Genomic DNA, 24,904 nt, shown 5'->3' on the forward strand with positions numbered 1-24,904 from the left:
AGACAGCTAGAATAAAGGTACTAGTTTAAAGAGATTGTTAGGCCTAGCCAAAAAATGATGTAAAACAATTCAGCTAAAGTTCAGTTCTTTATTTGCATACACCATTTAGGCAGAATCTTGCCAGGCTAAACTACTCCACTCTAATGGATATGCCCTGGAAGATTCACATAAGCACATTCCAATCCAGACCGCCAAGAGATAGCAAACTAGTAAGCTAGACAGGAAGTTGAAAAAATATCCTTGAGGAAGACAAAGGCAATCATTTCTGTACCGTTGCCAAGAAAATAACACTGACATGATAACAACCAGAAGCTAAAGTCACCTTGAAATAATCTTTAGTAGCTAATCAGTTGCTCGATAGCCAGTGGAGTGTAATAATCTTTCTGATTTTAAATTAACAGTTTTCAGAAACCTTTATGCTTTATTACATTTGATATGCTATGCAACTTAGCAAAATTGCAGATAGTACATTTTTATGTATATACCATCACTATAAAATGTTTCTTATAAATAGAATAGTCATATTCTCATTAGTTTCTTGTTTTTAAATGGAAAATACTCTTGGATAATGAGAGCTAGTTGGATAAAATGCTGTTTCTGTGTTGTCTTTCTATTGACAAAATATTGACAATACCTTGAAAAAGAAGCAGTTTTGTATATAAATGATATAGGACACCCCCCCCCCAATAATATTTTAACTAGGGAAATTACCTGATATCAAATACCTTTCAGATAGTCCTCGACTTATGACCATTTAAGATTTTTGTGGTGCTGAATGATAGAACTTAAAATAATTTATGGCCACTGCAGCACCTCTGCATGAGATCAAAATTTGGGCGCTTAGCAGTTACAGTCATAGGAGCCATCTATTTTCTCCCCACCTTTTGCTTCCTTATAGTCCGCAGCCCCTGCTGCCCTAGACAGCCTTCTCCATCTTCTTACTGCTTCTGCTTGCTGCTTCTGCTGACTATGTGCTAGCTGCACATGGTTGCGTATGGCTGTTTCCTCATGACACCTGGGAAAGATAGCCTCAAGTGGACAACAGTTGCCTCATGAAGGGCCAGGTTGACCATACCTTGTCAGAATCGGGAGCAAGAAGATGGCTAAGATCAACTGGGGCTTTTCTACTTGTTGCCCGCAAGACGGGATAGGGTAGCCAAAGGGACAAAGTTGGGGGAGATAGGCAGGTGGCAGGATTTGAAAAGGAGGTACTTACCAAGGCTATGGACAGGGCGGAACCAGGCCCAGAATAGCTTGGATTGGGGTGGGTACTGAATGACCCACAATTCTCAGTTAATAATGGCAGCCAGGAGTAATGGGATTTCTGTTACTAAGCAGTGTGGTCATATGACATTGCACTTTATGACAGCATTGGTTAGCAACAGAAATTCCACTCCCAATAGTGGTAATATTGAGGAGTATCTGTATTATTCCTGTTTAGTTTGGACAGTATTGTCTATTTTCTCTACATATATCCGAACATGGGACTCAACATTATGTGCTGTCTTACCTACTGTGTTAATAATCTTTTCATTGAAATACAAGATTTTTCCTACATTGGATTGCAAAGCTGATCCTCTATTTAGAAAAATATTGTAGTTGTAGTTTTCAGAATTTGGGAACTATGGAGGATACTTTCTTTTGGAGAAAAGAAAAGTCGCTTGTTTCTAAATGGAATTTTCTGAAGGTAGTATCCTCCATTGATCCTCCATTAAAAAGGGTAAATAAGAATTTGACTCAGAACAAAGTAATCATTATGGGATCGACACATGCGCTAATAGGGCTTGTGGAAGGGGATGTAAAGCTCTTTTGATCTTGCTAGTGTGTTTCTGAGGGGACTTGCCACAGACGTCACTATCCAAAATAGAGGATCTATGGGGGATATTACCTTGAAAGAATTCTAGTTAGAGGTAAGTGATTTTCTATTTTTTAAAAATTAATGAATGTTACTAATCTTTGTTGCCCCTTCCCAAAAGTCAATCTGATCTTGTTTCTAATTGTCACCACAAATATTTACAATTTCTAGTAGTAATTTAAAGGAAATTTCTATAATTTTATTTAGTTATGTTTAGTTGCTTCCTGCTGACTCTTCAAAATAGAAGGGTTTTTAACTAGGATTCCCAAGGGCCCATGTACTCATAAAATGGAATATTTGATACTTGTTTTTAAGACTGCTGACAAGATAATAGAAAAAAGCAGACTCAAGGCTCTTTGCAGACTCTGCCTTGCTGCCTTATAGATTAAAAAATGTAAACAATGACATAAACCACAAAATTCATCCTTGGTTCTCCTGAGATCATTAGAAACCACATTGAAACATGTAAAGAGTTTTACACAGAATTCCAAATGTGAAATCTGAAAATGCATTCTGTTATATGAAATGCCAATGAAAACAACTCAAGGAAGAACCTATATTACCATAATGTTGCTTTTAGTTCTAGGTCATTTGAAAATGGTTCAACAAAGTTGAATGTGGAAAAAAAAATTAAACCACACGCAGATGCAAGCTGAAGCCTCACTTTTCCCCATGACAGGCTGCAAATTGTACTAAACATATGAAGAATTGCAAATAATATTCTAAAAATGTAGCTTAAGCTATCTTTAATGAGCCAGAACCCTGGTAAAATATATCTGGCAGTAATTCAGCAACTGATCGTTACTTCTGCCTTGAATACCTTAGCTGCAGAAGAAATACAGTAGACCTTTTCTATTTTAAAATAGTAGCTCTGCTGCATTAAATATTCTTACCTACATATCTAATTTGAATGTTTTATACTTGAACTTCAAAAAAATAATCTTCCAGATGTTCATAAAGTTAACTTGCTCTAGCTTGCTTTAATCTTAAATGTACATTTACTCCTAAACACGGGATTGAAATACATCTATTTGTCATTTGCATTTAAATGTCATCTTAGAAAAGATCAGTTCCTTTATTTAATATTTAATAATATTTTATTATTCTGATCAATAGGAGTTTGAAGTGCCCTTTTTAGACCAGTAGAAGCCATTTAAAAAGTCAGCTTAATAGAAAAGTATAATTTAGGAGAGTAAAAGTCCACATCTTTTAATCATGTTGATAGTATTCAGGTTAAACCAAAATACAACCAAGGTATATCATCATTTTAGTTGTTCTTGCTTTCTTGCTGCATAAAATAATCAGCCCAAAGGGTTATATTTTACACACAAATAAGAATTAATCAGCTTCAGAATAAGCAAAAGGAGTTATTGATCTTTGATACAATAAGGTTAGCCATGTATTCAGATTTAATCTGACAGGTACTAAACAATCTAATCGCTTGCCTAACATTTACTTAGAACAAAGGTTACAAAAACCTTTCCAGTTTTGGAAATATATGTGTGTAAATATTTTTAAATGTGATAGCCCTCAACTTATAACCACAGTGGCACCTGAACTTCTTTTACTAAGCAATGTAGTTGTTAAAACAATTGTGCTCAGGTTTACAACTTTTTTGGTGTGGTTTTTGATAGAATTATGTGATTGTTAAGTAAATCTGGCTTCCCCTATTGATTTTGCTTGTTGGAAGTCCTCTGTGACAATCACAAATGGTGATCATGTGACTTTGGGAAACTGCAACTGTCGTAAATATATGCCAGTTGCCAAGCACCTGAATTTGGATCACACAATTGCAAGGATGCTTTAGTGATTGTAAGTGGGAGAATTAATCGTAACTCACTTTTTCTAGCACAATCATAATTTTGAACAGTCTGCTCCTAAGTCAAAACTATTTGTAATTGCCCTAAGAACACATTGTTAAGAATATTTAGATCTAGTCTAAAAGGAGACCTACGGGACTTTCCAAGTGCCATTGTGAATATCATAGAAAAATGGTAGAACTAAGATGACATTGCAAATAGCCAGAAGTAGTAAATCTTACATAACAAAATAAGATTTATAACTATGTTAAGCCAAAATTTCTAAATTCAAACAAATTTAGTTTGTTGAACACATGATGATTGATTTCTACATAATGCTTGCTTTATACTTTAACAGTATAGCGGTGTTTCAGAAAGTCCTGTCCTGAAAGTTTTAAAATCCTCCAAAGTCATTTTACTTTTCTCTCATCCCAGCTGTTATCTACCTGCACGGGGGAGTGGAGGTGGGGTTAGGAAAAGAGAAAGAAAGTTTTTGAAGCAAACTTTGGAAGCAAAATGTAGTGAATAAAAGGAGGGCAGAGGAAAGATCAGATAATTGACATTGATCAGATAAATAAGGCATAAGTCCAGGCACTGTGGAGATAAAAGAGGAAGGAAGAGAAACACTTCTCTAACTACAGTATAGCTGTCCTAAGAGGTTTAGGTCCACATGGTATCTGTTTCTTAGTCTGCTCTAGGGCCGACACACACTGACTTTTCAGAGAATACAGAAACCGTAACAATTTTTAAAAAAAGAAGTCTGTCTCTCCATCACAATTTGTAAGATACCCTTTTGCATTGACATGTTACATTACAGTAGCTTGTGTAAGTAGCTTATTATAAGACAATAAAGATGGTGTTAATGTTGCATTTTTCTCTTCTAATTAAATCATTATCAGCGTTAGTTGAATACTGTTTCCCATTAAGTTTGAGGGGTGGGGAGAGTCTTCCCTACAATTATATCTGCCACTAACTCCACTGATTTTCCAATGGGACTAATTTCAATTAATATGATCTGCAGATGAGAGCAATACAGCAAGTTGGATCTGACTGGTTGCATTTGATTTGAGGATGTAAATACTTGGTCCTGACTATATTTATAGAGATAATTTCATGGACTATTAAGTATATAAAACTAAAATAATTAAAGGAACTACACATTTTGTAATTATAAAATTATAAAGCTTCTACAAGTAAAAAATACCAGAATGAAAAATGAGATTATTAAGAACTATGTAAATATGTTTTTTAAAGGTTATCTGTAAAAATATTAAAATACTTGGTTTAATTTTCTCCTTGGTAAGCAATAAAGCCATTAAATAATGCATTTTCTTTCATGGATTTTTATCTAGTTTTAGATGATCTTTAGGAGCATCACTTCTTTTTTCTTTATATATAAATATAGCACAGTATGGTTTCTTGTTGACTTGCACATCACACAGAGCTTACATAAATTTCACATCTATTTTTTCAGTCATTCACATGTCATTTACTTTTTAATTAAAGAGATATAGTTTTATTTATCTCAATATTTGTAGGAAAAAATAGAAATGTTCTGGTATTCACAACTCAGAATTGCAATTAGCACATTTCCCCTAAAAATATTTAAGCCATAGTTATAATCAAAATTTCTATAGTATGTATAAAAATTGTGCATGTTGGCTTTAGATTTTAATATGTGTAATGTGGGGTCAAACTTCAAATTGGCATGCACTTTAGAATTTTCAGTAGCAACCCCTTTTGAAAAAAATAATTGTTGCAAAAAGGTGTTTTTTTTATTCCATGATTTTTAGATAAAATATGTGTTTTCTAGATTTTCTAGATTTTTTTTTAAAGAGCAATCATAGAAAATTACAGCAGCGTATTACTTTTTTCTTCAGCCTCATGACCACCATCCCACCTCTGCTCCGCCATTGGAATTAGGGCCTTTTTTAAAAAGTTTCTTCTGTTTCAGCAGTGACAGAATTCTTACCCATGTGAAAAAGTGAGGGCTGTAAATGTTTTGTTTTGTTTGTTCTTAGTGCTTCTCTGAGCTCTCAGAAATGGAGGGAGAAGGGGTGAATTGGAGGCTTTTTGAAGACCTTCCCCTATCCTTGACCTTCTCCCAAAGTGGGATCCATCAAACAACATGCTTTAGATAGTAGTCTTATAAGCTGTGCACCAGTCATTTTGCAATTGGTGAGTCTTCTGCCCAACTAAGCCCCCTTTTATTTATTTAGACTCCAGGGAACAACTGTTGATGAGAGAAATTGAGACACAGAATTTTATTTTATTTTTTTAAAATGATAACATTTGCCTTGACATTTACACGGTGATAGCAGGCTAATGTTGTGTCTGTTTTAACCTTTGTGGACAAAGGTTCTTAAGTAGGTTGTGAACTTGGCTTCCTCTCAACTTTCACATTTATCTGGTTCAGTGCCTAATGGTTTTGAACAACTGAATTGAATTTAGGCCAACACTAAATTTTCTTCACCATATTCATTAATATATTTGATATAACTGATTACTATTTGAATTTATTTTCATTATTAAAAAGATTTGTTATGAAAAATGGATTATTGCATTGAAATCTAGATGGACGTTTTGTTAAGTGCTTTTTGAAAAGTGTTCAAAATATTCCAGTTGCATTTAAGCTTTGCAAGTTAATAAATTACATATTCAAATATTTTAATATCCTTTAGCATCCATTTTTCAGAAATATTTAGATAAAATGATAGAAAAATAATACAAAAATGCTAAAAATAGAAAGCCATGAATTAAAATCTTGCAAACATATATTTTATAAACCTGATAAAGACAAACAGTATTGGCTAATACAAAAGGGAATACTTTGGTGTAAAAAGGTAAGCTTTTCTATAGAGAAGCTTTTGGAAATAAGATATCTTTTTCTTAATCCACTGTCTATCTGTCTCTCTTACACAGAGAGAGGCATAATCCTTGGTGCTCCCTGAGCAGTGCTAGAAGGGAGAGAGGTTTGCTATCTATTTATATACCCTTGACTTTTCAATGTTGGTGGGGATGTTACTGTCTCCTTAGCAGTTCCTTGATTAGACTGTTGTTTACTGCTTGTGTGTCTGGTATTAATCTTGGTGTTAATTTCTATTTATCTGAGGTTTGATTGCTGGCAAGGAGGTGTTATGATCTTTTTGTTTCCTTTTTAGCTTTTGCCTCCCTTGAATGGTATGCTGAACTTGTTTATCTTGTTTATCTCTATGTGCTTACTCATGGCTAATTTGTCTGAATGCCAGGCTTCCCAGAATTCCCTAGTGTTTTTATTGATTTAGCTTTGTTTAGGATGTTCAACTGCAACTATGCTTAAATTGGCCATGTGTTGTGAAATTAGAGAGATTTCATCATGATGTCTGATTGCTAGTTGGTGTTCCCGGATGCAGTGGCGAATTAAGGCTCACTGGTGCCCTAAGCACTGACAAATCTTGGTGTATAAGTATAATCTTTATTTATCATTGTACTTAAATACAACGAAATTGGTGCCCCTCCTTTGTGCATACGGTACAAATCTTCATTGGGTTTTTTTTTCTTTCTCAACTTTGTGGTGTCTCTTTGAGCCTGGGGTCCTAAACACATACTTAGTCTTAATGGTTAATACACCACTGCCTGGATGTACTCTGCTAGTCGTCTACCTGTCTGTCTAACATAGTGGCTCTCTTTTGATTTACTTAAGATGTTTTGGAGGGCTTTAGTTAGCTTGCATGTTATGATGCCATGTGGTTGTAAATAGTCTGTTGGTTGATTCTAAGTTGTTTTTGATGTTTGGCAATGTTATCCTTTTTATAGCTTGTATAGACTGTGTTGTTGTGGTTTGAGTGGTCACATTCTACTTGATAAGGTTTCATGGGTATCCATTTTCTTGGAAGATGTTGTATAAGCACTCTTTTTCCTATTCTTATGTTCTGGGTTGCTGCAATACATTTGTGCTTATCCCACAGCTCCTCTTGTGGAAGATTGGGTTGTTACTTTGATATTTGAGCACTTGGTTAGTGTGGCTAATTTTTTTAATAAACTTCTGTTTCTAATTTGCCTTTATTTCCTCTGCTGATAAGAATATCCAAGAAAAATAGTTATTGTTTTCTTCTTTCCCTTTCCTTTTTTGAAGATGCTGTTGATTGTTTCATGTGTCCCTTTGTCCTTTTTTGTTATGAAAAAATGCAATCTACTAGATTCATATTTTTGGTGGAAATGCTATTGTTTCTAGATGCTGCAGTTTCTATTATGAGTCCTGTGACTGGTGATTCCATTGGTGTTCCTCTGATTTGTTGGCTAAAACTGAAAATAGGTAGTGAGGCAGAGGTTGATGAAGTCCATGATCCTGGCTATTTCAGTCTTAATGTATTTGCTTAGGTTGGGTGTGTTGTGTAGTACTGCTGCCATGTATTTTTATCATTAGTTCTCTGTCTGTGGGTGTAAAAATGTTCTGTGATATCAAGGGAAACCATAATCTCGTCTTGTTCTATGTTAGCCCTTTGATTTTATGAAGATAGTATAATGGGGAGTTGATAGAATATTTCTTCCCCTCATCACTTGCATCTTGTTAGATAATATGGATGTTCTAAAGGGAACAGCAATAGCAATAGCAGTTAGACTTATATACCGCTTCATAGGGCTTTCAGCCCTCTCTAAGCGATTTACAGAGTCAGCATATTGCCCCCACAGTCTGGGTCCTCATTTCACCCACCTCGGAAGGATGGAAGGCTGAGTCAACCTTGAGCCGGTAAGATTTGAACCGCTGAACTGCAGATAGCAGTCAGCTGAAGTGGCCTGCAGTACTCCACCCTAACCACTGCGCCACCTCGGCTCAGGGTAATTGACATGCTAAGCGTACCTCTGCATGTAGCTGAGTTTCACGCCAGGTACGATTTTATAGAAAAGTACTAATGTCTTGAATTGAGTTTAGCAAAGCATAAGAAATAAGTCAAGTTTCTTTGGTAAGAGCAAGATATATTCTCAAGTCATATTTTATAGGGAGACCAGTTATACTTAATGAAATGTGTACAGAGAAATACATTTAGCATTTAAATGTTAAGTTTTCAGGTTAATGTGGAAATATTCTCTAGAGTAGATAGAGTTTTAATAATTAAAAATATACCATATATTTGATCAAGAACTTGTTCCCATTAAAATAAAGCCAGCTTTAAATCAAATGGCTGAGGATACGGAACTGATGGATGGATGACTGTGATTTAATGTGATGTGCAAGATAACAGATTTTGCTTTCATTTACATTACAATATTTAAACATAGGAACCATCAGTTATTTAATAAAGAATGTTTTATGGATCATGATTTGGCTGCTTACTGAAGGGAAAATATAAAAGAACTTGTCACTTGTTAAATACTTTTCTTCACAGGCTTGTGTTATAAAATTCAAGAATCTTTGATGTCTAGTTATTAAATATTGCATAATGTGTAATACCAGTCTTTTACACAGTGTCTTTTACAAATTTCTGATTAGGAGGAAGCTCTACATGCTTTTATTCAGCCTGAGATCCTTGATGGTGCCAATCAGTATTTCTGTGAACGATGCAAGAAGAAATGTGATGCAAGAAAGGTAAACATATTTTGACCTAAATAATAAGGTGGGCATATATAGAATATACAAAATACAATTAATCATTGACAATTGGTTTCCCTTTCTATCTTGTAGGGATTGCGATTCTTGCATTTTCCTTATTTGCTGACCTTGCAGTTGAAAAGATTTGATTTTGATTATACCACTATGCATAGGATAAAACTTAATGACCGTATGACATTTCCTGAAGAGCTAGATATGGGTTCATTCATTGATATTGAAGATGAGGTAATAATCAGTATTTACTTGGATTATGTTTTCAGAAAAACCTTAATTGACTCTAAATTACAAACTTATTTCATATCAGATTAATTTGAAATTTAGTCACAGAATCAGGATCAGCTGTTCTGTAGTCCTTTCTTTCCCCTTTCAAATGTCTTAAATGAAAAACATAGACTTTGTTTGTGCTACGTATACATACCAATACACACGCAGTAGTGCAACGTAGCAAGCAATAAGGAGAAGATGTAAGACTTATATTTCCTGAAGTGCCTCCTTGCTATGTAATTGTAAAATATGCTCATTTCTAAGTATTAGTGTGTAGTGAGAGAGAACATATGAATCCATTAAGTTGAACTAAAATAAGTCTGTAGCATACTTTTACAAAGGAATTTAATTCTCACATTCTACCCAGATATGCACTGTTGATTCCACTTTACAATTTCAATTATTTTGTAAGGCAATTATTTTGTCTTACAATTTTGTCTTTAATTAGAAAATTATTTTGTACAAATCCTTATTGTTTATAAACTAATCCTTATGACTTGTTTTAAGAAGTCTCCTCAAACAGAGAGCTGCACTGATAGTGGAGCAGAGAATGAAGGCAGTTGTCACAGTGATCAGATGAGTAATGACTTTTCTAATGACGATGGCATTGATGAAGGAATATGTCTTGAAAACAATAGTGCTGCTGAAAGAATTGCAAAAGTTGTCAGTGAAAAGGTACCTTATATAATTTTATGCTATTTAAATATGCATTTTAAAGGTAAAATTATTACATAGTTACATTGTAAGATTTATTACTATGTATTGTACACAGTAACACAAAATATTGTTTGTCTTACCAAAACTTGTCAGTAAATTGATAGTACAGTGTTAGCTGATTTTTCAATTAATTGCAAAATAACCTGAGGGGAGGCCATTAAACCTTTTTAAAAAATGGCCACATAAAAGTAATCCTTGACTTACAATACTTCATTTAGTGACTGTTCATTAACAGTTACAATGGCACTGCAAAAAGTTACTTATGACCATTTTTCACACTTACAACCCTTGCAGCATCCCCATAGTCACATGATCAAAATTCGGATGCTTAGCAACTGGTTCATATTTATGACAATTACAATGTCCCTGGTAATATGATTAGTTTTGCGACCTTCTGACAAGCAAGGTCAATGGGGGACAAATTCACTTAACAACCGTGTTACTAACTTGACAAATGCAATTATTCACTTAATTGTGGCCAGAAAAGTCGTAAAATGGGGCAAACTCACTTAAATGTTTCACTTAGCAACGTACATTTTGGACTCAGTTATGGTTTTGACTCGAGAACTAGTAGAGATAGCCTTATGTCAATTGTCTGTCTCTCTGTTTTACAGACAGCTATCTATCTTACAAGAGAGATTTTACCAATACCATAATGAGAACATGAATTACATGACTTTAGAATAATGAATGTCAGTAGCTGATTTCATCTGTAAGAAAATTTTCTAAAATAGCAGCAGTTATTTTACCTAATTGCAGGTTAAAGGAAAATAGTATTAGCTAACAATTCCCAGCGAGAAAAGAAACAAAAGCATAATATAGAATGTTGATTTTCATAGTCATATCCAACTTGCTGAAATACATTCTATGGCCAATTGCTATTGGTGAGAGTACCATAGCAAAATGCTGCTTAAAATACAAAAGAGATGGCAAAAAATGAAAATGAACAGATTTTATTAGAAGTAATAATATAAGTAATAAATGAGCAGGAAATATTAGAATTAGGAAATGAGCAGGGGGGATAATATTTAATGTTTATAAAATTTGGTACTACTTAAATATTCTTATAAATATTCAGATTTGTTTTATTTGCTTTGTTTCTTGTCAGGGAGCTAGTTATTTCACAAAATGTGACTGCAGTGAATATGCTCTGATATAAATAGGACAAGGAACAAGAGAGCCTTTTAAATGTTAGTATTAACATTTGAGGGTTTAAGTACAAAAGAAAGGGAATTAGATATGAATAGTATGAAAAATAAATAAATTAGTAATAATTTAAAAAATTAAATTAATGTTACAAATATTTTCTGACCAATCTGTATTTGCTATTTTCTCTATTGTACAGAATTCATTACTATATGAATTATTTTCTGTTATGGTTCATTCCGGAAGTGCAGCTGGCGGTCACTATTATGCATGCATAAAATCCTTTAGTGATGATCAGTGGTACAGTTTCAATGATCAACATGTTAGCAAGGTAAGTTATTATAGTGATCCCAGCAAGAATGTCTACAATGAAACAAAACACCATATAGCTTTAAATTTAAGCTGCATGCAGTTTTAAAAAGTGGCATCAGCTTGTCCAAAGTAGGCCAGGTCAGGAAACAGATTTCTTGACAATGTCTGAAACGCAGCTTTTATTCAGATAGGCTCTAATAACCGAATCTTGAAAGTCTAACTAGATGGTTCTTTTTGTTCCTCTTATACTCCAGGAAGTTTAAAGTCAGTCTGTATTCTTTATTTGCGGGGGACGGGGGGATATTTTTGTAACAGTCATTGCATGGTTCAACATTGCAATATCCTGTTTTCTTTTTCTCTGCTTATGTATTCAAGTTACTAGTTCACAGAGAAATATGATTTCCATGTAGGGCTTGGTTATGTTCCTGGAATAGTATATAATAAGTATGTAATTTATTTAAATATACTAAATGTGTATCACCTTAATTTTCCAATTAGATAACTCATGAAGACATTAAGAAAACTTATGGTGGATCATCTGGAAGTCGTGGCTACTACTCCAGTGCTTTTGCAAGGTAGCAGATTGTACTTCTGTAGCTGATTAACTTTACCCTTGTAATGGATTAATACAATTATTTGCTTTAATGAATAATTAGTAGATGTATATGTTTCACATTCACAAATGATTCTGGTTGGTTTACAATGCAAATATATACATCTTTAAAAGCCTATATATAGTCATTTTAAAACTAGCAACATAAAATCCATAAATACCTTAACATTTGTTCAAAATGAGGAACAGAAAATATCTCAGCATGTCGAAACCAGTATTCAGTCCATAGCACAGGGATAGGGGAGCCTCCATTTTGAAGACCTACAGCAGACTTTGAGAAAAGCAGGTATCATCCTGGCAACTGTGACCGGAACGTTAGTTGGCGCTCCAGCTATACCAATCCATGAGTGATCGGTTCTGCCTCAGGAAGTCAGCCTTAAGGAGAAGATATATTATGGCGAAGACCAGTCTAACTGCATTTATAAACAGCCTGGTGTAGCACCTATAAGTGCACTTCTGTTTTCATTATCCAGCATTATCTTTGATTATTTGGCACTTTTTAAATGGCAGCTGTGCTTTTATCATTTTGTGAAAAGTAAGGCTCCAGATCTTCTGCCTTGACAAATGGGATGTAACTCATTTGAAGCAGAGGATTCTTGTACCTTTAAGACTTATTCTTTGAGGTTTTATAGAAATGCTCTTGGATTTGAATAGTGCACTGTTTGATCTTTTGATTATAAAGGTTGAATCCATATAATTACTTTTACTAAGATGTAATTATGCATTTTATTTTGGGTTTTTAAATGCATATGTATTTTAACATGCAAGATATAAATACTATTTTTGTTTGATTTATATCACTCCAATAGCTCAACAAATGCATACATGCTTATATATAGACTAAAGGATACAACTAGAAATGCAAGTAAGTACACATTCCATTATTCACAGGTTGATTGTGGTTTTAATGATATTTCCGATGTTATTGAATCACCTCATTTCTGTACAATCTAGCTAAATTGCTTTTTTTCTCTCCAGTTCATGAAAGGAGAAAAATTAATCCAAATTAATGGGAAGATATATATAGGTTTTTTTTTTCCTTTTTGAATTTGATAGCATGCTATCAGAATGCAGGTAAAATGACTGTTGGAAGTATATATTAGTTCAGATTAGCTGTTTTTGAAGAAAGAGTAAAGCAGTGTTTTGTTTACTAAATCTCATGCACTGAGCTAAAGATGTTATTTGATATGTGAGGTGCATATTTGTACAGATAAGTAGTTTAATATATATATAGACTATGCATAAGAGTGTGTGTGTGTGTGTGTGTGTGTGTAAAAGGGAATAAGTGGGTCCATTTTAGCAGTGGGTCCATTTCACAAGTACTCCTAGACAGCATTCAATAAGGCAGGGGTCCCCAAACTTTTTGGTTCCACAGACCAATGGTGGAGGCAGCAAAGGGGGAATGATTTTACTCATGCAACTTAAATGCTGCACATTCACAAATGAAACGTTGCATGTTGCTTCGATGGCCCATTTCCCAACCAGCTGTAGCATGGTAGTGGTCCACAGTTCAGGCTAAAGTTGTATGTGTAATTTAAAGTAAGATTAGCTTACAAAATAACAAAATACTGCAAAACCAACGTTTTTAAAAAAAAAATTCTCACATTCTTATTGCATTGATAGAGTTCTTAGAAATCAATGAATATCCAGAGCATATTAAACGATTAGTAGAAAAGGAAAAAGAACTGGAAGAACAAGAAAAGAGGCAGCGTGAAATAGAACGCAATACTTGCAAGGTATGTTTTGGCACATTCCACATCAAATGTTTGCTTAGAGTAAGATGAGCAGATGATTTTATACATATTGATAGATGGAGAAAAATGTTTATTAATCAAGGTTAATTCTAAACTGGGTGGAGAATACATATTTTTAGAACCTAGGTAGAATAACGTAATACATATTCTGGAATTTTGCTAATCTAATACTGTGTTTCATTTCTTCATGTCACCTTTTGAACAGAATCATGTGCATTGTTTATTCATTGATATAGTATTAGCTGTGAGATATAATTTGTTGGTTTGAACGAGTCTTTGAAATGTAAAACCATGTAAGATGATTATGTTTTCAAGGTCTTTTTTTCTTTTAATTGTTGAATATCTCTTTTCTAACAAAAATGTTCATGCACAAAACATTATAATTCAATATGCTATCAAGTAAATAGAAAAATCAATGTGGTTTTTTTTTCTGTCAATGGCAATTACAGATAAAATTATTCTGTATGCATCCTGTAAAACAAATAATGATGGAAAATAAACTGGAAGTTCATAAAGATAAGACTCTGAAGGAAGCTGTGGAGACAGCTTATAAGGTACAATACTTTACAGGGTAATTACTAAATTGATCAAGATCTCAAGGGCTATGTGAAACTTCAGTGTATATTTGATGTCATTTGTCTGTTTATTGTTGGCTTTCTGTTTGCATTGGACAATAATAGAATGATATTGATTATTTGAGCTATGAGCCAAGTATAGGCAGTTATAAAAATAATTAAATAAATATTTTTAGAATTCTATTTTAGAATTTTCTAGAATAGAATAGAATTATCTTTCTATTATAGAATACACACACACACATGCTGTATAATACAGAATAGAATAGAATTTTAAAATTCTATTCTAAATAAATATTTTTCAGTATTTAATCTCATTGTAGCTGCTGTTATATTCTTTATTAATTGAAAGCCATAATAAATTCATTGTGGTATAGTAATAAAGGTATTGGATTAGTGTTTGAGCTCCTAGAGGAAAGGGAGGATACATATATAACAAATAAATTTACATTTGTATTACATTTGTTGCAATCATGCCAAAGAATCTTGCAAGTTCACATATAAATGGACAATAAAGATAATGGTGGTGGTATTTTTAGACCAGTGGGCATGCATATAGAACTAAGAAATTTTATTTCTGTTAACAAACAAGACATGTCTGGAGAACTTGAAATTAGAATGTTTTTCTTCAGTTTTGATTGAACACTTTTGTATGCATTATAGATAATGGATTTAGAAGAAGCAGTTCCTTTGAATTGCTGTCGTCTTGTTAAATATGATGAGTTCCATGATTATCTGGAACGATCCTATGAAGGAGAAGATGACACTGCAATGGGAATCTTGCTTGGTGGTGTTAAATCAACCTACATGTTTGATCTTCTTCTGGAAACCAGGCAACCTGATCAGTCTTTCCAATGTTACAAACCTGGTGGTAATTATTTTTGATAATTGTACATTATAGTATGTATTTTATAGTAAGTAATCTTTAAATTCAGTATTTATGGGACAAGTATTCTTTTTAAAAATTTTTTGCCATTTTGTGTTATCTTCTTCATGGTTTATATTTATTATTTTGGCAGAAGTCATGGTAAAGGTTCATGTTGTTGACCTAAAACAGGACACAGTGGCTCCTCCAATTAGTGTCCGTGCTTATTTGAACCAAACAGTTACAGAATTCAAGTATCTCATTTCAAAGGTAAATAACTTGCACCTTATTCTTTTTTTCCGAATTTTTCTTTAAAGTATTAAAACGCTCATTTCATCTTGCTTTTCCTGTTACCATAGGCTGTACATTTACCTGCTGAAACAATGCGTGTTGTTTTGGAACGTTGCTATAATGATTTGCGTCTTCTTAGTGTGGCTAACAAAACACTTAAAGCTGAAGGCTTTTTTAGGAGCAATAAAGTAAGATTTTTTCTTAAGTTTTTCCTTCAAAGTATAAATATAAATATTGTATTAATCTCAGGTTTTTCTGCAGAAATATAACAAAATGCTTTTACAAAATAATTTCCAATAATACGTTTACTATGTCAGAGAGACAATAAAGTTAATGTAATTTATTTGTTTAATAGGAATTTCTTGATTTCCAGAGAAATCACATTTATCTGTAGTTTATACGCTAAGAATAGTTTCTGTAAGAGGTTAAGATTTTTCCTCGCGGATTTACTTTTTTTTACATTTTAGGTATTTGTTGAAAGTTCAGATTCTCAAGATAGACAGCTGCCATTTACAGATTCACAGTTATGGAAACTCCTAGATCGCCATGCAAATACAATCAGACTGTATGTTTCATTGCCGGAACAGTCTCCTGGATCACTGTTCAGAAGGACAATATTTCAAAAGGCGAGTGGAGATTCAGGCAATTTAGATGCAAATTGTGAAGCAGGGAAAGGATCTTTACCTAATACAAAATCTGTAGAAGCTATCCTAGAAGAGAGCACTGAAAAACTTAAAACCTTGTCCTTACAGCAACAGCAGCAGGAAGGAGATAATGGCGACAGCAGCAGGAGTACAGAGGCCAGTGACTTTGAAAATATCGAATCGCCTTCCAATGAGGCAGATTCATCAGCATCAACAGAAAACCAGGAACTTGAAAACCAAATACAGGTTTCTGACACAGATAATTTCCAGTCAGAGGAGCGGTCAGATTCCGATTTGAACAATGACAGGAGCACAAGTTCAGTGGACAGTGATATTCTTAGTTCCAGCCACAGCAGTGACACGTTATGCAATGTCGATAACACCGCTATATCCTTGGCGAACGGACTTGATTCACACAGCATAACAAGCAGTAGGCGATCCAAAGCCAACGAAGGGAAAAAGGAAACTTGGGATACGGCCGAAGAGGATTCTGGAACCGACAGTGAATATGATGAAAGTGGGAAAAGCAGGGCAGAAGCCCAGTTTATGTACTTCAAGGCAGAGCCCTACATCACAGAAGAAGGTTCAGGAGAGGGGCAGAAATGTATGTATGAAATACGGTAATGTGCAAGTTGTTTTTCTAGAAATGTAGATTGCTTGTTTATTTATGTCTATATATGTTGTATACATCCCCATGAAATATGTTTATACATGCAGGCTTGGTGTTTGTTTGCATAAAATGAAAGATGGTTCTAGATGCTTAGATGTAGGTAATTCTCAGTTTACTACTACGACTGGGACCCGAATTTAAGGTACTAAATGATAGTTATTAATTAAATAATGTGGTTGTTAAGTGAATCATTTGTTTATTAAATGAATCATGCAGTCAGTAAACAAATCCTGCTTCCCTCATTGAGTTTACTTGCTGGAAGCTGACTGGGAAGGTCACAGATCATGATCACATGACTACAGGGTGCTGCAACCATTGTAAATGTGAGCTACTTGTCAAACACCTAAGTTTTGATCATGTGACTGTGAGGAAGGTGTGATGATCGTAACTTCAAGGACAGGATGAAAGTTGCAGATGAAAATCACTTTTTTCCACACCATCGTAACGTTGTTGAACTAATAACATACATTGAAGACTATCTATACTATTAGACATACACATGCATTTAAGGAATTGGAGTAGAATGAAGTTAAATTCAAGAAAAAGAAACCTGCATCATTTTCCTTCATTGGTAGAGAATGTGATATTGAGGCTTTGATTTATGACTTCCTCTATTGATTAGAAAAACTTTGGGGAATACTACCAGAAGGAAGCTGCTGCTTCCATCTGATCCACAATCAGAGAATAAATCTGATTATTTTTTTTAATAAGCAGAGGAAGCTGTAAAAAATGTAGGAAGAAGCAGTTCTGTACATACCACTTTGGGGAACTAAATGAAATACAGAGTCTAAATCAATAAACTTTAAGGCAAGAATAGTTAATTGTTCAAAATTTGGCAATATATTTGTTTTAGGGAAGATTGATTTTTGCCAATAAATTGATAACAAAACCATTGTGCATCTGTGACACACTATGTGCAGTTGCTAAAAATGACGCTTTCTGAAAATTTATAACAGCATTGAGCATAAATTAAATGTTAAAAAGGCAATTTCAAGATGCAGTTTAACTGTAATGCATAATTTTAAAACATACTACTTTTTCATTAGATGGACCTTTTTAAAATATTAGTAGTATAGCTAAATAAATTATTATTTATAATCTCACACATGCCCCAATCACCTGCTGTACAATTTCCTTATATGTGAAATTACATACTGTAGAATACACTGTTAATGGATGTGATAACTCTCTGATCAGTTGAAGTCTTATAACTTGAAGTTAAAGAAGAAAAAGGAATTTGTCTTATCTATTAATAATATGAATCAAATTGTATTGGTATACAAGTGGCATAAGAACCGAGTTTGTTTTTCAGGTTAATTTTTTTTTCTTGGTTTAGGGTTGTTGATTCATGTTGATAAAAGAATTACACTCTCTGCCTTCAAACAACTCTTGGAGCCATTTGTTGGAGTTCCATCTTCTCAGTTTAAGGTCTTTCGAATTTATGCCAGCAATCAAGAATTCGAGAGTGTCCGGTTGAATGAGACTCTTTCATCCTTCTCAGATGATAACAAGGTTAGCAAAATATGCTATTGAATACTAGCGGAAAGAAGTTAGAAAGTAATGATTGACTCACTTATTTTTCCAGTAGATGTTTTGTGGTTTTAATATAGTGAGGAGGTATTTATCTTTTTAAAAATCTTACTTCAACTCAATATCTTAACATTTTCTATACAAGGCAGTCCTCATTTAACATCCACTGTTCAGTGATTTTCAAAGACATATTGGTGCTAAACAAGGGTACTTATGCTGATGAGTCCTTTTAGTTGCGGCCATCACAGCATCCCCATGGTCATGTGATTGTGATTTGGGGAGTCGGTAACTGGCTCACAATTACAACAGTTGCATTGTCCCACAGTCCCATGATCACCATTTGTGATCTTCACTGCCAGTGTCTGACAAGCGAAATCAATAAGGAAGCCAGTAGGATTACAAATAGCAATCATGATGATGAGACACTGAAACTGTGCAGGATTCACCTAACAGGCTGTCAGACTGTTCTTTATTATTATAGTTGGATCATGGAAAGTTGAATGTATAATGAAAAAAAGATATCATATTCCACATCAATGAGAGGCCAGTAGATACTGATTTAATAATCCCTGCATTTTGAACTACCTCTTTTGAAATCTATTCCACAGCCGTGCTGTCCAACTATTTGAATCTGGAGGTGTTAGGTTTTTTTTTTCATTTCCAGTCAAACAAAAATACAGTTTCAATAGTTTCTCACCTACATACACACCCTGTTATTCACCTTCCACTGGGTCTCTTGACAATAAAGAAACTTTAGGAGATTGTGAAATTATAGAAGGATGGTAGGGAGGTGGTTAAAAGTAATCAATATTGCATGAAATTGGTTAATGCCTGCCTGCATCTCATTCTTTTCCCTATAAAGTTTTCATTCAAGAGTAATCCAATATTTTTATAGGAACAGAAGTGTAAAATGCTTATGCTCACAATTTCTGAGATGCTTATCCATAAAGGCATCCAGTTTTCTCAAATTCAATGTTTGAATTTTGAAGTGCATTACATTGACACAGACACAAACATTTAATGGTTGCTTAACTGCCGGCATTCTGTGTTGAGGATAAGAGACAAGTAATATCTTGCAAGCTTTTTATTTTTTCTTTTTAATTTAAAGATAACTATCAGGTTTGGAAGAGCACTTAAGAAAGGAGAATACAGAGTCAAGGTTTACCAACTTTTGGTGAATGATCCAGAGGTAAGTAAGATGTGAAACTCCTAAAACATCTTGAACAACATAACTATTAAAAAGTGAACCTCCTACATCCGATGTAATCAATAGCTGAAAAGTAAGCTTTAGCAAAAGCTGCGCAGCTCCAATATGGGCATCATATTACTAGCAAGTTTTAGAAGCAGTTAACAAAATAGATTCTCTGGGAAATATACTCTTATGCTCTAATTCACATTTTTTCCAATATGTATACATGTTGTTCTGATGGGACATGACTCTTTAGAATAGCAGAAAACTGTTGTTTGAGTTGCCAAAAGAAACTTCCAACAACTGTAATAAAAGTAAGGAATATCCCATTTTCATCTGACTTCTGTTAGCCTTGCATAAGGATGATATTCTGATATTCCGGTTAAAGACTCTCCACTTCCTTGTGGGGATATTTAAAGAATTATGTGGGCGAGAATAGGAGTGAAATATTAATTAAAGCAATAATTGGAAAGCATTTTTAAGTTAAAAAAATATAGGGTTTATGTGTTTCCATGAATTCAAACATAAAACTGGTTGCTAGAATAAAATATATGCAAAATAAATAATTATTTTTAGCTAAATTATCAGAATAAGATGTATTTTAAAGAAGGGAAGTTGCAGTTACTTGAATAATAAAGCATCCAGGCTATCAGGTTTTTTTCAGTATCTGGTTTAAATACCAGGTCTTCCCTGTTAATATTTTCTAGCTACACAAAATAATAATATTCAGTTTCTTTTCATTGTTATAAAGAATCTTCGACATATATGTCTGATGCACAGGAGCATTGAGCCTTTAATGGAAGGTTGAGAAGCACTATTAATAAAATTTAATATATAATATTGGCACATAAAATATTTTGTGTAAGTTTTTATCTATATAGAAACCTATTTACTCCTCCTTAGACAAGCCATAATTAAAATTAGAAGCTTCTTTGATTGATAAATTCTAAACCAGTAAAGCCATCAAACCAGTGTCTGTGGCCAGAATGACCTTTTGACTGGTGCAACAGTTGTGGCCTTACTTAGAACAAGATACTTTGAATAGATATTCTTGCCTATTTCATGTCATGCCTGTATTTCTGACATATGCTGTACATGGGATTGTCCTTGAAGAACACCTGAAAACTTCAACCTGATACATTCTGTTTTTGAGGACAATTTAAGACTTTTCTGATTACCTGGAAGCCTTAAATGGCTTAATACCTGGGTATTTTAGACACCACTAATATAAAGTATATACTAGCCCCTCAGTCTGGCTAAATAGGAAGCACCTCTTGAAATGTGATGCCAGGGCATACAGAGGTAGGCACTCTTGGTGGATGCTCCCCTCTTTTGAAACAGTTTACCTAAAGAAAAGAATGCCTTCCCCAGTCTCAGCACCTTTCAGAGAATAATGAAATAATTAAAAACAAGGGGTTTTTTTTTCTAGAAGGCCTTTGAAAATGCAAATATATTTTATTTATATTATTATATATTGTAGTGTAGTATAGTTATAGTATAGTATAGTATAGTGTTATATTTTATGTGCTGTCTTATCTTTACCTAGATGGTCTCTAATGAGCGGATTTATAAGTAATCCATACTTCCTTCCTTTTTTGTGTCCTGATACACTAATGTACATATCTTCCTTTTTTCCCTTCAAGCGCACATGGACAGCACAGAATTCACTGCTGCTGTCAGGCAAAAAAATCTGTTGATATATTTTGTGCATAGAGAAAGTAGGGAATATGAAAGCTTTCTAACAAGTTATCTATTTAAAATGTGTTTTCACAGCCCTGCAAGTTTCTTATAGATTCAGTTTTTGCTAAGGGAATGACTGTGCGGCAATCAAAAGAGGAGTTACTTCCTCAGCTCAGGGAGCAATGTGGGCTGAATTTGACTATCGACAGGTAAACATCATTAAAATGAATCTCAAAATTCTTATTTTGACAATTGAAAAAGATTCTAAGACAAGAACTGTTGACCTTATCATGTTTGAAAAAAATAGTCATACATTTATTTTCTTTTGGACTTTTGCTACAAATAAACCATTATACTTATTTTTTGTTTTATTGTTTTATTACTGTGTTTTGTTTCATAGCTGAAATGAACCAGCATTTATTTACACTTTCTAATATGTAGCACATGGTAGTAATCTTTTAGTTTTGAACAACCAATACTTTATAGATTTTCTAAGACAAAATTGTTTTGGGTTTTTTTTGCCATTATAAAATGAAGGGACCTGACTGAACATTTTAATTTGCTGCTTTTGGCTCTGGCTTCTTGGGTTCTGATAAAAACATGTCCTGTGACTATTTTGGGAAAGCACTATATCTAAATTAAATCTGGTTGTGACTAGATTTTATACGTTAGTATATAAATATATGCTAACACCTTCAACTACTGTTTTGCTTTTCCAATAGATTCCGCCTAAGAAAGAAGACTTGGAAAAACCCAGGGACTGTGTTTCTGGATTATCATGTCTATGAAGAAGATATTAATATTTCAAGTAACTGGGAGGTTTTCCTAGAAATACTTGAAGGTATCAAAACTTTGAAGTCAATTATTTTAATTAAGCTTTACAATGTTTTTAAATTAAATAAAAGTTAATTGTGTTGTCTTAAAAGTTGTCTTTTTTTAAAAAAAAGTATTTTTATAAAAAGATTGTATTTAGTTTATACAATCACAATTCATAAGGCAATCTTCACACTTAAAGAAAATGCTATAAATAAACATTTAAACATCTCTTCCTGAAATGTTTTACTGAATACCTTTACATTCCAAATGACTTTCAGAAGCAGAAAAAATGAAATCTATGTCACAACTTGCTGTTCTGTCAAGAAGATGGAGGCCATCAGAGATGAAACTGGATCCTTTTCAAGAAGTAGTTTTAGAGAGCAGCAGTGTTGATGAATTAAAAGATAAGGTAAATTCACCTTATTTATATAAATATCCCTTTCACATAATTCATAGTTACTTTCTTTTGAGAAACTAAAAGCTTCTAAACAGTATTCATAGTGATCATTAAAAGGATGTTTTGGGGTTTATTGGCAAATGCAAACATTATGCTCTGCCATAGTGTAGCAAGAGTTATATAATATGCAGTTTGCTTCTGACTTAGCCTGTACTGTAAAGTCAAATGTGGATTATTCATAAACACTGATTAAACTATATTCCAGCACAATGTATGAACCAGTTTTTTGGGGCTTACAAAATACCTGCTTAATTTGTTCCTAAAAAGGTATAAATTAGGTTTTTAGAGTACAATAGAGTGATCACTTCTACTTTACATAATTTAAGAAAGCAAACCTAAATAAACACTTTTTCAGCTTAATTTTCCTGATGTTTTAAATTGCAACTCTCAGCAGCCCCAATGACCAGTGCTAATGGCAATTGTAGTCTAAGTAGATGGAGAAATTCAGCTGAGGATTATTGCTTAGACAACCATATAATAGTGTCTCATTTCTATCTGCATTAGATAAAGCTAAAGACTTACCATAAATGAATTGAGGAATGAAAGTTCCAATTGCTATTGTCTATGACAAAAAACTTTGTGCTCCAAAGTGCTTTCAGTACATATTTTATTCCATATTCACACATTATAATTTGATTACAAAGAACCTTTAGACACTAATAGTTAAATGTTCAATGGGTCATCCTTTTAGAGACATTTCCTTACCTAAACAGAAGAATAGAATGACTTTTGGCAGACAAAAAAGCAATGGGAACAGGAACAACTTCCAACTTCCTGCTGGCTACCCCATTGATTTTGCTTGAGAGAACTAGCAGGGAACTTTGGAAATCACAATCACACGATTACAGCTAATCATGACGACACTACAGTGATTACAACTTTGTAAATACAAGCATTGTGACAATCCTTGAATTTCAAATACAAGGGAATAATGGGTCCTGAATTTTGCACAAATTCTTTAAGTCAGTGGATTTGAGATACCTTGACTAAAAAATGTTTGCGCTATGATGTAGCCTCTGGGCTACTTGAGGATTACAGACAGAGTTTTAGCTATAGATTGTAATACCAAAGGTGGTAGGATAGCAAGAGCTAAATGACAGAATTTGAGCGAAGTAGCAGAACTATTATCTCAAATTGTTCAACTCTTTAATAAGGTATATAAGTTAAATACAATTTTGCTTACTTTTAAGACATTCCTGATAGAAATGTAAGTCAGAGTGAGAAGGATTGAGAAGCCATCCAACCCCCTGCTCAATTCAGAATCTGTGTTCTTTAAGCACTTATGTTTTGTTTGTTTGAACAATGTATATATTTTTGTGTTTTGTTCCTTTTGCTTTTTTTCTATTAAAAGTAATAAAATATGTATAAAAAGCATCTATAAAAGATGACATCTAGCTTTTGTTTGGAGACTACTAGTGAACTACCAGTGGTTTTTTTTTAGATTATTTAAAAATAATAGTTGAGATGCCAGTTTTTGCACATAACACAGTTGAGATGTCAATTTTTGCACATAAATTGGGAAACAGCCAGCAAGAATATATGAAACTTCATATATTTCCTTTTGGAAATAAACTCATTTGATATATATTTTTCACAGCTTTGTACAATAAGTGGAATCGACACAGAAAATATTGAATTTGCAAAGGTAAGTTGTTACTTAGTTCTTCAAACTTGCTGAATGTGATTCAGATTTCCTCTCAGGGGTGCTTTGTTCAGAAAATGCTGATCAAATACTAATGTGTATCCCCCTTTTCTCGTATAATATCTGAATCCACTGAGGGAGATATTGGTGAAATTGGACAGGGGGAGAAGACATTCTCTCCTATCAATTTTCATTCTTCCAAGTAGAATGAAAGTGCTTGTCTCTTCCATATATGAGCAAGTAAAATACCCATCAATTGGTTAGTCCATTTGATTTAATTTTTGATTTCATATAGCATTAGAAAATGTAATGAAGTGCTGGCTGATAATCTACATCTCTTTGGAGTTCAAGCCTGCATTCTTTTACAATACAGAAAGAAGCCTGACTGAATGGAGAAGTGACAAATTGGCTTTTCCTAGGAGGACTGAGAGATATTGGGGAATTGATTTATTACATTTAACTGAAAAATGTGATCAAGTTGTGTTTGAGAAAGTA

General features: G+C 33.6%; 1 protein-coding gene across 5 annotated transcripts in view; it reads left to right on the top strand.

The window, feature by feature from the left end:
* Nucleotides 1-24,904, top strand: part of USP47 (ubiquitin specific peptidase 47) — a 50,187-nt gene that overhangs the window by 22,084 nt on the left and 3,199 nt on the right. For 3 of the 5 annotated variants that reach the window (XM_032223477.1, XM_032223452.1, XM_032223469.1), the window contains exons 9-26: nt 9,125-9,220; nt 9,317-9,469; nt 10,016-10,183; nt 11,571-11,702; nt 12,182-12,258; nt 13,106-13,161; nt 13,920-14,032; nt 14,500-14,604; nt 15,289-15,496; nt 15,645-15,760; nt 15,850-15,969; nt 16,249-17,029; nt 18,432-18,607; nt 19,734-19,814; nt 21,588-21,703; nt 22,217-22,335; nt 22,589-22,719; nt 24,365-24,412. In XM_032223477.1, coding sequence (XP_032079368.1) covers nt 9,125-9,220; nt 9,317-9,469; nt 10,016-10,183; nt 11,571-11,702; nt 12,182-12,258; nt 13,106-13,161; nt 13,920-14,032; nt 14,500-14,604; nt 15,289-15,496; nt 15,645-15,760; nt 15,850-15,969; nt 16,249-17,029; nt 18,432-18,607; nt 19,734-19,814; nt 21,588-21,703; nt 22,217-22,335; nt 22,589-22,719; nt 24,365-24,412 — 2,796 coding nt within the window. The remainder of the gene's footprint in view (nt 1-9,124; nt 9,221-9,316; nt 9,470-10,015; nt 10,184-11,570; nt 11,703-12,181; nt 12,259-13,105; nt 13,162-13,919; nt 14,033-14,499; nt 14,605-15,288; nt 15,497-15,644; nt 15,761-15,849; nt 15,970-16,248; nt 17,030-18,431; nt 18,608-19,733; nt 19,815-21,587; nt 21,704-22,216; nt 22,336-22,588; nt 22,720-24,364; nt 24,413-24,904) is intronic. The other 2 variants (XM_032223485.1, XM_032223461.1) reach the window with 2 other exon arrangements.

The sequence above is a fragment of the Thamnophis elegans genome, chromosome 1, assembly GCF_009769535.1.
Source record: "Thamnophis elegans isolate rThaEle1 chromosome 1, rThaEle1.pri, whole genome shotgun sequence".
Classification (NCBI taxonomy): domain Eukaryota; kingdom Metazoa; phylum Chordata; class Lepidosauria; order Squamata; family Colubridae; genus Thamnophis; species Thamnophis elegans.